Source organism: Pseudopodoces humilis, chromosome 1 (genome assembly GCF_049639895.1).
Source record: "Pseudopodoces humilis isolate 2021_Gansu_Grassland_sample_001 chromosome 1, ASM4963989v1, whole genome shotgun sequence".
Taxonomy (NCBI): domain Eukaryota; kingdom Metazoa; phylum Chordata; class Aves; order Passeriformes; family Paridae; genus Pseudopodoces; species Pseudopodoces humilis.
Window position 1 is genome coordinate 118,825,905 of NC_142200.1, and position 13,662 is coordinate 118,839,566.

Below are 13,662 nucleotides of genomic sequence, written 5' to 3' on the forward strand. Positions count from 1 at the left end.
ATTTTGATTACACTTTGATGATACTATGAAGTACTCAGTTCAGATGACAGAATACCAACACTAAGGAGTCCCCAAAGTCTGTGCTTCTCTAGGACTGTGTTGTCCCATTTGGTTTGACTGTTCACTAAATGATCACTGGCCAAGCTTCCTCATCAAAACCCAAATCAATACAAACAATATTGGGTAAAGTTAGATCTAAATGGCAGTTGAAATTCGTAAATTGTGAAATTTAAGAGTGAGCTGCTTTTGTTTGTTTGTTTACTTAGGTTTTATGTCTTCCTCATCTGTGGGGTTGCACTGTTCTAAGATGAGCCCTAGTGGATGAGGTAGAGTTCTAAGTGTTGCACACTGATGCCTCCCAATGACCAATATAAAGCAGCACACGATGCATATTTGTAAAACTCTTCACCTCCCCCACACGTAATACCATCATTATATCACCTTTTGAAGTAACTGTTAAACATGTCACATACCAGCCATCAAGTGTCTTTGTGTTTCATTCCCATTTAATGTTGGGCTATGATTGCGTATTACCAAGCAAAGGGAGGACAGCTGCATCACTTTAAAATGCATGTTGATTGTGCTCTTGTATTTTTAACACAATACTCAGAATTCCGTAGAAGCTAAAATAGAAATTAGAGTACTCCTAGTCTTTAAAAAGTAATATTAATAAAAATAGGAAGTGGAAATATCAATTAAGTAAAATTTTATCTACTGTCTTTTGGTGTCAAAATATTTTGCAGTCTAAAGGGCTAGTTGTATTATCTAAAGAATGTCTTCTCATTTTGAATATTTTCATGCTGTAAAAAACAAAATTCTCTGCATGTTCCTATCTCTTTCTTGTCTTTTTCCTATCATATATATATTTAAATAAGACTACCATAAAGCAACTCACTTGTGAACACTGAATTAAAAAAAAAATCTGTTTTAAGGAATAACCTGAAAACCCAGGAAATTGACATCACCTTTCAGAGACAGTGCTTGGTTCAAGGTCAGGCCATTGATCTTTCACCCAACCTACATAATTTAAAATGGTGTTTTTAGCACAGAATTTGTCTGCTAATATCAATCTTTTTCTGTATGTTTATATTGATACAACATAATAAGATTACATATATTCTGATGAATAATGGCTGCCTTGTAAACTTGCCACCTGCCTACAGTGACGCTTATGAATATTTGATGATAATAAGTAGTAGGAACTTCATTGTGTTGCTTACATGCACTTAAAAAACCCAGCAGCACAGGAGTATCTTTTGTTCTGCTTTTTTGCTTGGGGTAAGCAAATTACTTATATTCATATTAAATACTATACACATCTAACATATTCTTGTTTTTAATACTAGGAGTTCTGTTTAAATCATAATTCTGTTGTTTTAGGAGGAATAGGCTGTAAGATGGAAGACACAATTTTTAACATTTGAAGTTGTATTTTAAGATGAGGCGGGGTCGACTGGTCAGTCCTACACCTCTATGAATTAGCAGTTGAGAAAATGGAAAAAATACAGTGAGCTATACTCACCATTTTGCAGGTGCAGACATGTTGTACAATGTGTCTAAAATTAGGGTCTGTAGGTCAACAGTTTTGTAGACCTCTGTACAATGTCTTTAGTTTATCCATTATCACCTTACAGATCCTTTAGGCAGTTGTTTCGTGTTATATTGCAAATTGCAATATTGCAAATTAGGCAAAATGTGTCAGCAACAGGCAGCACCTATTGTCTCTTCATCTGGCTTCTTTTTTTGTAGATGTGTAATAGAGGGTCTTCACCTTGTATGCTGTTTCAAGGTATTTTGGTGTGAAGCTGGTATTGAAAACCACATTTCTGATTTGTGTTCAATTGAGATTCTTGATTGTGGTTCTCTTATTTGCACATTTGAAAATTTAGCACATTCATTATCCAGCTTGCTTTACAGACTATGTTTGAAACAGTTGCTGTATTTTGTTTAATGACATAGTTTTCCTTCTGATACTTGTAAGGCCTGTTATGCAGCTATTTTTTTCCTTACTCAGGTGGTGAAGACAACAGCAACAGCTCTGACATTGATTGGTAGATGTTTCATTTACTTAAAGTAATCTAGCAAAATAGTTACTGGAATTTTTTTTCAGTAGCTCTTGCATATTGAGAGTGTAAAATCCATAATTTTATTAATGCTCCTATAATAGTTTTCTTGAAAAGCAATGCTTTACAGAATTTGTTTTTCTTTCAGGGAATCAGTTTCCTCCTGTTGCAGCTCAGGATCTTCAGTTTGTTCTGAAGGCTGGATACCTGGAAAAACGTAGAAAAGGTAAGTGAAAGCTAGTGCATATTCTATATCTGGGAAGTCTATATATCTGTATTTTGATGTTATACACATGAACAACTTTATACAGGAGTGATAAATAAAATGAGAGGAAGCTGAAACATTGGAGAGTTATTATGCAAAACATAAAAAAAAGCACATAATTGCTCCTAAAGTATTGAAAGAAAATCCTATTTCTTTACTGACTAACAAAATCATGCTGTGAAAGTCCAGTCAGCCATAATTTAGAGACTTTCAGATATTTTTGAAGAAAACATTAGGAACGTATGTACAAATACCATATGTTGACTTCATGTTTCAGTGAGCATCAAGATTTATTTTCCTGCAAGAGGGCAAATATTGATCTCAGCTTTGGTTTAGTCAATATTTACCTTGATTCAATAAATCTTATATTGTCACTTTAATACCCACTTAATGCTGCGATAACTCTAGGAAATATTTAGGAAGTTGTTCATTGTTTCCTTATATTTAATGTTACACATGACTTCCCTCTTTACGTGATTTCAAATTCCTGTTTGTTTTCTTACCACCAATTTTCTTTCTAATTTCTTTCTCAGTGCCATGCATTTCCTTAGTTTCCTTTCCTTAATCTTTTCCTAGCTCCTCCTCCCTCTTACCTCACCCTTGAAAAGAAGTAACACATTTGTGTTCAATAATGGCATAAACTGATATAACACATGTTGTATTAATTTCAGACCACAGTTTTCTTGGCTTTGAATGGCAGAAGCGATGGTGTGCTATCAGCAAGACGGTCTTCTATTACTATGGAAGTGACAAAGGTACTTAAAACAATTATGAAAGCAATGCTGTTTTAATGCACAAAAGAATATGAAAAATTTATTGAAGTTGGAAACTATGAATCAAAGGTAATTTTAAGAAATGGAATGAAACTTTCTTTTGAAAGAAAGTTTTATTTAAAAATATTCTTGGACAGTGCTGTGAATTTTTAAAATGTGTAAGTATTTATTTCTCAGAACCTGTAAATGATATACATGTTTTCTAAAGCAAGAAAACTGAGGAAAAAAAATTAAGTATCTTGTAAAGCTACTTAGTTTGCTAATAACAGCTGGCTGTTCATTTTTATAGTATGCTGGTGCTCAACTGTTTTACTAGATAGAAAATGTTCTTTTTCTCCAAAAAGGATATTCATTTGAAAACATCCTCTAGTAATTAGACCTTCCGAGTACTTTAGAGATGTTTCTATCCAGGAAAATATTAATCTAAAAGCTGCAGAGTGGAGTTCTTTCTTTTTAGATAGTTTATGTTCTGGAAAATCTAGGAATTAAGTAATGTATTTAACTAAAGCCAGCCATGGAAACTAAAGCAAACTTCTGAAGATAACTTTAACTTTAAATGGCCAGTTGGAAAGAATCTGGCATAAATGTTGTAATATTACTTTGAATTTTTAAATTTTAAAATAAAATAAAACATATTTAAATGGTGTGCCATGTGCATTTGATGTTTAAGGGTAAATTAAACGATATGTATCTGAGTAAATTTTAAAAGTACAATAACATCTTTCCCCCTCCAACCTCCTCCCCCTCCAAAAATAATTCCAGAGCAAACTTTTTATGGAAGATTTTTTTTTCATTGAAGATTATTGTTGGTGTTTCATTTTTGAGATTACCACAGGTAGTTATTATGTTGGGGTTTTTTTATTCAAAGACTAATATAATTTGCTCCAGTTTGTTTCACCCCTTGGTATACTTACTCATTTAAGCTCGTCCTCTCTTTAAAAACACAAGAAATAAAAAGTCTAATTGTAAGTCCAGTTTTCATTTTGCTGGTTTCCCATCGTGTCCTCTTTTCAGGGTTTTGCTAGTGTGTCTGCTAAATGTTGCCTTTTCGTCTACACTCTTTCCTTGGGGTTTACAGGTTAATCAGGCTTCACAAAGATGAAAGATCTTTATTCAAAAATTTTCAGATTTTATATATATATATATATAAAAATATATATATATATTTATATACACATTGCCTAGTACTTTAAAAATCCCATTTTTTTTTTCAGAATATATTGCTAGTTCATAAGGATTGTTCTTGAATATTAAATCTTTGTATTTTTGTCAGCTATTTTTTTAGGAAAAAAAAGGTTTGATTTTTTTTAACGTTCTTTTCCTTGTGGCTGTGCTAATGATTATTTATGCTTTCTAGCATATGGTCTTTGTATTAAGGCAGGCATGTTGCCCACCTGGTCTTTGTCTTTTTTCTTTTGCAACAACCTGATTATCAAGTCTGTGTTACAATTTTTAATATCTGAATTGAAAGTTAAGATACATAGAAATACATTCCTTAGCACTCAGATGGTGGTGTCATGTTAGGAATTGACTGTGATATTTTGTAGGATCTCTTTCCTTTATGAATCTATAGACAGTTTTTTTGGCTAATGCATTTAGAACTTTTGTAGGCTGCAGATTGTTTGGGAAAGATCTTTCCAACCATAACCTAGTGGTGTGGGAGGGCCACATGGTCCATTGGAATTGTATTGAGTCATAGAGTCATTTAGGTTGGAAAAGACCTCTAAGATCATTGAGTCCAGCCGTTAATGCAGCACTGACAAGCACACCACTAAACTCTGTCCTAAGTGCCACATTCACATGTGTAGCAAATACCTCTAGGGATGGTGACTCCACCACTTCTCTGTGCAGCCTGTTCCAATACTTTCCAATGCTTTCAGTGAAAAAAAATAATCTTAATATCCAATCTAAGCCTTCCCTGGCACTACCTGAGGCTCCTTCTTCTTGTTCTGTCACTTGCTACTTTGAAAAAGAGACTGACCCCCACCTCATTACGACCTCCTTTCACATAGAGTGTGTGACACTGTTGGACTCCAAACAGAAATTCATGGAGGAAGCAAACAAATCAGATGCTTGAACTTCTGCCCTACCTCCATTGGATTGGTGCTTGTAGTGCAGAAAAACTAGTTAAGCATGGTGTAGTGACCTAATCTTGTAATATGGGATGACTAAGTCACTCCTGAAGTTGCCTTTGAATAAAAAAAGTTTTCTTCTAGACTGGTCTGAGGTCCTTTCTTCAAGCCTGTGATGCCATCATATGTGAAAGTGCCTGTTCCAGTGTAGAAGCTGCTCACTGTCATTGTGCAGCAACTGGACACCAGCCGTGGCAGGCTAGTGTGCTGTTAAACGTGAGCTGTCAGCCTAATGCTGGTGAACGTACGTGCGGCAGTTTATCACTCTGTTCTGCTGCAGATTGTCAGCATGGAGGAGGTGTGCGATGAGGCAATCCTGAGCAGGTCTGGCGTTTACTCCCTGCAGCTGTTTTCACTCCCACTGTTGAGGCCAGCAGTGGTACCTGCCATGGTGTGCTGTTGTGCTGTTCTTCTTTTACTGTGACTCTTGATGCTCTACCAGATAACTTGGACCATGTATAATTCAGAGTGTGCTCTTACCAACTGTAGAACAGCACTGAAGCGTGTGTTTGGTGGTTTTGTGCAAATTGTGAACTGGGTTTCAAAGTGACAAGGATTCCACATGTACTCAGTCCTGCTGCCCACATCACTTTAAATGGGTGATGGGCTACTAATGCCTCTGTGTTGGGGGATGTAATGCTGAGAGGCAGCAGGGATTTCTGCATCCATCTTGGCTTGTTTTGAATTATGACTGTTTTTAAAACCAGACCATAGGTGAGTAATCTGTGAAAGCTTTTTTGTGTCTGCTGTGATGTGTCTTTTGTTGACCTAAGTTTGATTTTCACACTTAGGTCTATCAGTGGGAATGTAACTGAGTGGTAAAAATGAGGCTATAGGATGCCTTTTTATTATTTATATGGATTTGTTGTTTCCAAAACAGTTTTAGTTCTTCTAACTTTCTCCTTTTTGCATTGGAAAAGCAAGAATTGTGGACGTGTATAAAGCTCACAAACATGTAAGGAAGAGTTTCAGAATCATTTACTCCAAGATAAATGATGAAAAATGTGAGGCCTAGTCCAGAAGTATATAGTGTAAGATAAAGCCAGTGAAATACAGTAAATGACTGTGTGTTTGTCTGTATGTTCACCTAAACAACTACAAGCATCTTTTCAACAGTTGTGATGCCTGCAGGCCAGTATATGTCTTGTTTTCCTGTCGTCTCTTCTGTTTTCTCCTACGTTTGGTGTAGCATTGGGTGGTGAAACAATGTAATTTATCCCTGCAGTGTGGGCAAGTCTAAGTGAATCACCTACATTTTTTCTTTTGATCACTGATATATGGAGTCGATGGAGAAACAAGGCTTAAAGGTTTGAGCTAATCACATGTCAGAAATAGGTATTGCGGGAAGCACGTGGATATTTATGCCTGTGCTGTGGTATCTGTTGCCAGCACGTAGCCCACAGCATTGCAGAGGAGTGTGCTCAAATGTCAGAGCTGGGTGGGATTTTGGGAAGCTTGCCTGGTGCTCCTTTTTGCAGTCTTTCCTTACATAAATCTTTTATAGTCCTCTCTTTCCTTCCATGCACTCTGAATTGAGTACCCTGGTTTCCTATCATTTTTCTATATGATCTCTGGCTGTTCCTGTGTTCTCAGACACTGAGATGGTATGGATAACCTTCCAGACCTCAAAGTGCATGTGAATAAGGAAAGTTAATTTGTTGCTTTATAAATGATTGAATTAATGGCTTCATTACTTCTTTCTCACTAGGCCACAATGTTATATGCCCTTCTGTCTCAGCAAACTGGAGAGATCAGCTAAATGTTTAGCAAGACAGTAATTGATAACATAATGGTAATTTTTCCTCTGGTAATGGGCACTAAAAATTTATTTTCATTTTTATAACTTGAAAATGGTATCTGCCTGCCTGCCAGTAATATGATGTTAAAGAGGGGTATAATTCAGAGGCTTTTAGAAAAGCCCCGAGTTTATTTTTTAAAAAAAAATTCTTTAGCTTTAACTGGACATGATAGTTTTTTATTTCTTGGAATAATAACATAGTGATGACCAAGCCAGTGGTGAACTACTTCTATTTGGGCAGAAAAGCAAATCGTACATGCTCACCAGGACTTTGTTGTAGCAGGGTGATGGCAATCAAAGACATCTATCTAATGTGTACTGGATCTTCTGCTGTGAGACTGTTAAATTCAGACCTCGAGAGTCACACTTGCTGCTAATAATGCATTATTTAAAAAACAACTACTGGGTATAAGCAAACAGAATATAAACAATTCAGTGTCCTAAATCACTGGCTCCATTTCTTAGTTATTTCACAATTTCAGTTTCTCAGAGGACTAGATTAAAGGAAAGAAGAAGGAGAAGAAAAGAAAATTATTACATTTCAGATCTGCTGTCTAGAGAAGGGAAGAACTTCAGTGCATGCATTTGGAAAAGACTGTTCCAAAAGCTGGAAAAGGAATTACAATTTTGGAGATACTTACACTGAACTATTTTTAGATAGCAGACATCCTGCACATGGAAAAGTATGTGAAACTACATTTAGCGTGAAGCCACGTAAACTGTAAAATCGTACAGACTCCTAATTTCAAGATGAAGAGAGTTAAATTATACATTCTAATAGTATCTATAAATACTTTATCACTCTCTGAAATCTTTCTGTTTGCCTTTGTTCCTTATGCCTTTCTCTGTAACTTCTTTCCTTTCTACTATCCGAGTCCTCTCTGTTCTTCAGAATGCACTAATTCTTTTTGCATGTGCTAATAATATAAGCACATCGCCTTAGGCCTCAAATTTACAACCCAGTAATTTTAAGATCTCATTGAAGGTTTACCCTTCTTTGTTTCAAATGTTCCCATGGACTTAGTTACGCAAGGTTACTTCAAAACACTTTTTCTCTGTTTCCCTTGAGACTCTCTTTACCCAGTATAATATTGGCCCTGTTTCTGTTAACAACTTTAACTCTTTTTAGGATGAATGAAGTTTATATGTAAGAGAAATATTTAAAGGCTTTCACATTTTATTCAGATCTGAACTTTCTCTGTGTTAAATACAGCCCCCCATATTTATTTCTCTTAAATTTCTGTGTACTAGCTTTGGTTTGTTTTTTATTTTTTTTCTTATAATTAGTGCTTGACTCTTCTCTCTGCTGTACTACTTTTTTATGATTTTAAATTCCTGTTGCAAAATGATCTACACAGACCCAGATATATTTTTCTGTTTTGTGCCTGACATGGGAAGAAGCAGAGGGAGGAGGATAAGCAGATGAGAGCAAAGGACAGCTTATGCTGAAATGAGATTTGGCTTCATTGTGGGACAACTTAAGCTTGATGATGTTCACAATCCTTTTCATTTTTACAAGACTGATATTACACTTTTCGGATTTCTGTTTTATGTTTTTCTGGGACAGCTTAAGGATTTCCTGTTGTTGAATGGAAAAACTCTATTTTGAGAAAATAAAAGACAGCAAAAAATGTTATTGTCCTTCAGAGAAGTGTGTTCCATCAGCATATATCTCCCTAGTATTCCTTCAACAAAACTCTAGCTATGATTTGGGAGTCCAAAATGAAAGTTAAATACCTGTAATGTAAATGTGCTTCTTGAAGCTACTGTTGACTCCTGCTATAAAAACTAACAGTATCTAATTTTAAGTCTCCAAGTAAAATCTGACCTCTACAAAGCTTTTAAATATCAGAAGCTGTTTAATTCTCCCTAAAGCACAGTCTCCAGAATATAACTCATGATGTGAAAGTTCACAGGAGTCGCTGCCTAAATTCACAGGGCATCTTGAAACGAAGCGCCCAGGTCTGTCCAAACCCATTTAGCTGCAAGCCTGTGCCAAGCAGTGAAGTCGAGGTGATTGTTGAGTCTGATGATCCCAGGTTGGCTCTGCTTTCAAGCCTGCTCCTGACTCCTCTGCCTGGCCATGCGCCTGCTGTGGGTCACGGTTTGCTCTATGGTGCTCAGGTGATGGGGTTGGTCTCCAGTCCTAACTGAAAAAGTGTATCCTGCAAGAGCAAATAGCATTTGTAAACCTCCATCGTTTGTCACCACCAGGGCAGGCAGCTGAGCTACAGCTGACCTGTGTTCTGCCATTCTGTAATTGTGGAGCCATTTCTCAGGAGAGACTGGGTCTTATCTCTGGCTTGCTGCCACAGGGAGTGTGAATTCATACTGAGCCTTTCAGCTTGAACAGGTTCTGAGTCAGGGCTGTGAAGTACCTCATTGTCTTAGAATTTCCTCACTTGCACCACACTAGACTTTATTCTAGTTACTTCAGGTTACTGAATATTAGTTATTCAGAGGTTACTGCTAAGACAATTGGAAGTAAAAGTAGCAATGCTAAGTCTAGTCTATTGCTATAATGGTCACAGAAAGACTATAATACCAAAGGATGTGTATATATATATATATTACAGGTAATTTTCATTAGCACCAAACTAGTGAGTTCAGAGAGATAAGACAAAAACAGTATAAACAGAAAAACAATCAATGGGATATTTGGATGATGCCATGCACCATCCCCTTCCAAAGTGCAGCGTCTTTGTGGTTTAACTGCAGTGCTCTTTGAAAGAACGAGTACCAGTGCAAAGATCATTCTAGATTAGCTCTGTAAAAGTGTATTACCATAAAAGGGATCATCCATGTCACAGAGAAGCAGTCTCAGAAATAATCCAAGAGAGTAAATTTGAATACTTCCTCATTTTTATCTTGACAAAATGTTTTTACCTTTTGAACTTGATGTTTGTTTATTCTGCCTGCATGCTCCTATCTTCTAGGGTTTTGATAAACCTCCAGCATGGGAGAGTGAGAAATTAATGTGTTTCACTTCATCTTCTCCCTGAGGTCACAAGTGAGGGAACAATAACAGTCCTAGGCAGAAAAGAATTTCATTAGAAGGAACCTAGTTAACCTATTGCAAGTTATTATTTCTAATACCTACCTTGGTGTGATTTCATGAATTTTGCATGTGTGTGCTGTTTGAAATAGGGGTGGAGGATTGAGCAAATATAAAATATTAGTACTATATTATTAATACTTACTTAAGACAGAATGAAACTTACCATGGGGGAAGGGACAAGAAGTGAAAATAGAATAGTGCCCTAGATTTTCTTATATAATTGTGTTATTGGGTATTTGCTTGCCCTGGGTGAGAGTTCATAAAAAGGAGAAAGGACAGAGAATATGTGTCTGTGTGCATATAAGATTACTAAAAAGTATTTGATTGGTGACTGCCCTTATGTCCATTAATGTTCACATTGCTGTGCTAGCCAATTTTTACCCTCTCAGGAATGGAAACAGATTTTCTTTCCTATTAAATTTCCAGAAATATGACGAAAACTTGTTGGAAGACGATAGTTTTCCTATTTTATCTGCTGTAGAAGTTTTTTCCTTCTGTTGACAAATGTAAGCAATGGGTGCTCAATTTGCACCTGTGTTCTATTCTGCAATACTTAAAGCAGTTTTGCTGCTGTGCCTGGTGCTTATTGTTAATTAATGCTTTTCTATGTAAAAAAACCCCACACTAAATGGCATGATTTTGATATGCAACTGCACTTCATTCTTTGTTTGCCTATCCAAAATGTGAATTGTGATGCCAGTCTTCACTTGAATGCTGCACTGTGATCTGCAGAAATTGCAAAATTTAATTACTTTTACATTTTTGGTTTGTTTTTAATATTCACCAAATATGCCGGAGCACATAAAATCTGATGTAGAATTTGGTTTGAAGGGCTGGAAAGGAGTGCGCAGGTGCTGCTTGCACAACATGCAGTGTAGTTAAAGCTGTATCTGTTGTAAGTGATACTTTTATAAACCAGAACCTTTGAAAAGTAGAATTGTCTTTAAAACAACCACATGGCTGTACCTAATAAACTGTGGTAGGGCTCAGTACTTTTATTAGCTAATTAAACATTTGCTGTTTTTTGAGAGAAATGCTTTTGGAATGAACACAGACGCACACACCTGAATTTATAACAAAATTCATTCTGTATTTTTGCCATGTTGAGGCAAAAGGAGGCACATCTGGGAGTGGGTGGGAGAATGTGAAAAGCAGCTTTTCCAATTGCTTAAAAAGAAGCTTGAAGTTTATTTTTTGAGTGAAGTGGTTAGTTTAGGAGGGAGCTCAGCAAGTTCTTAGCTAGACAGGTTTTCCCATTGGTTTACTGAACCTGAAAGAGACACTGATTTATAGGAAACGTGTCTTGCAAGTTCCAGTTCTTGGCTTTCCCTAGATGCAAGTGTCATAACATGCACTTCTTACTAAATAAGACCACCATCTGCAAACATCCCCCTGTGGAATTCCTTAGGCATCCTACAGAACAATGTACTTTTGGGTACATCTTCCCTTAAAATAAAGCTTTATCTCCAGAAGCATCACTTAATCATTTTGCTAAAAACCTCCCTGTTCTTTGTAAAATTAATGAAATAGGAAAAAAATCTGAATAAACGATAACCTGCTGAGCCACTTACATTCACTGTTGTAAATGAAGCACTAACTTTGTTTTTTATCTCCAACAGACAAACAACAGAAAGGTGAATTTGCCTTAGAGGGCTACACCATCAGAATGAATAATAGCCTTCGGAAGGATGCAAAGAAAGATTGTTGTTTTGAAATCTCTGCTCCAGATAAGCGCATTTATCAGGTTGGACTTTTTTATGTTGACTTGAAATTTAATTGACAAAGCTGTTACAATTCCAGTTACTGAATTAACATTTCAGTGAAACAACTGTCACTGATATCTTAATGAAAAAAGGAAACCCCTGCTTGCTTATATTGTATATTCATATATTAGGAAAAAAAATCTGATTAAACATATGTATGTACATGTTCAAATATTATCTTTTTGGTCAAGAGCAAGGAAATCTATCATCTTTATCTATTGGTCATTTCAATATCAGCTTTTTAATATCTCTTGTATAGTGTGTCTGTGTGATTTCTTGAACGAATTAAATAGTAAAAAAAGTTAAAATATGTATCAGTGTTAAATACATATTATATTGGTCATGGCTTTTCAAGGAAAACCTACAAAAAGACACATATCAGCTGTGCAATTCAGAGATCTATCAGCCAGACATCAATATGGAATGTAAGTTTAATAAGTTTTAAATATCTGAGATTGCGGTTGAAAGCCAGTTAATTAAGCTGTCAGGTAGTGTGTTGGAGTCTGACAAGAACATTTTTAAGAAAACTGTACCCAGCAGTCTAAAGAAATTCATGGGTGTCTTCTAATTGTCAAGGGCAAATTTTGTTCATCAGTTCTGGCTTTGACATTGATGAAGAGAAGCAGCTTTTTTCTGCACAGCTGCCAGCTGCTGATCAGAGTTTCAAATCCATCATCCTCTCCTTCAATTACGTAAATTTGTCAAAATTAGCTGTACATTATAAGAAGCATCCTTGCAAGAAAAGTACCAGAAGACATGAAAAGAATTGCTAATGGTTTCTTGAGGAAGTGACGGGAATGTTACATTCCCTCTTTTTTATTGCTAATGAGATTGTAGTTGTGTTTTTGTCATTACTGCTAGTAGTTATTAATAAACATTTAATAGTTTACAGCTGCCACTCCCAAAGAAGCAGAGGAATGGGTACAGCAAGTCAAATTTGTAATTCAAGGTAAGCCAGCCAGTAAAGGAGTTGCCTTTATTGCCAATACAATTGCTTAGTGACAGTAGTTCTGTCCATTTACGTATCTGTCATGTTAGATACATGTAGAATTCCCACATGTCCAAGTTTTGAGTAGCAAGTCCTAGTTTTCAATTGTGTTACAGCTTTTATATGACTTTTCTCTTTTTTCAAGATTTTTGCTTTTCTCCCAGAATACTATTTAGCTTGAAAGCTCTCCTGTATACAGTCTCCTTCATATGAAATCTTTCTTATCCCTTGAATGGCATAAAAAAAACATAAGCAGAATGTATTGGAAGGAGCAGGTCATGGAAGAATTGTTCTTATTTTGCATAAATTTCTGCTAAGGCATTCTTTTCCACTAAATGTTAACTTTTTAAACTGATGTTACATAGATACAGAATCTAATACTATTCCTGAGGAGGAGGAAGAGGAATACGACGATGTTGGACAAGTGAGCAGTGAACTGACAGATGATAGCATTTATGAAGAAGTTAAAGGTATTGTTGAATTCTTTCTTACTGTGTGACTTGTGATCATCTTGTCTTCTCTACTTCCAGTTTGATAACTGAGCAGCTTAAAGTGAGTAAAGTAACACGACAAATTAGATACTTTTAGATTTCAGGTTTTGCTGGCATTGAAAAAAGAATGCCTTCAGTTCTGAGTGAGAACAATATTCTTTAGCAGGGGCATCAAAATAGCACAGAATGTGTAGAAGTGAACTCAGGGGACTTTCAGCTCATTAACATTTTCTGGTATGCAATTTTTTTTAATTAAAAAATTGAAAAGCCTTACAGCTTTTTCCAGCAACATGCCCATTATTTTTTCTTTATTTATTTTGGCATTTGTATT

At 35.9% G+C, this 13,662-nt stretch overlaps 1 protein-coding gene across 1 annotated transcript in view; it reads left to right on the plus strand.

The window, feature by feature from the left end:
• Nucleotides 1–13,662, plus strand: part of SKAP2 (src kinase associated phosphoprotein 2) — a 118,859-nt gene that overhangs the window by 68,015 nt on the left and 37,182 nt on the right. Inside the window, exons 6-10 of the mRNA XM_014248799.2 lie at nt 2,212–2,289; nt 3,000–3,083; nt 11,709–11,833; nt 12,738–12,801; nt 13,206–13,310. Of these exons, the coding sequence (XP_014104274.2) occupies nt 2,212–2,289; nt 3,000–3,083; nt 11,709–11,833; nt 12,738–12,801; nt 13,206–13,310 (456 nt within the window). The remainder of the gene's footprint in view (nt 1–2,211; nt 2,290–2,999; nt 3,084–11,708; nt 11,834–12,737; nt 12,802–13,205; nt 13,311–13,662) is intronic.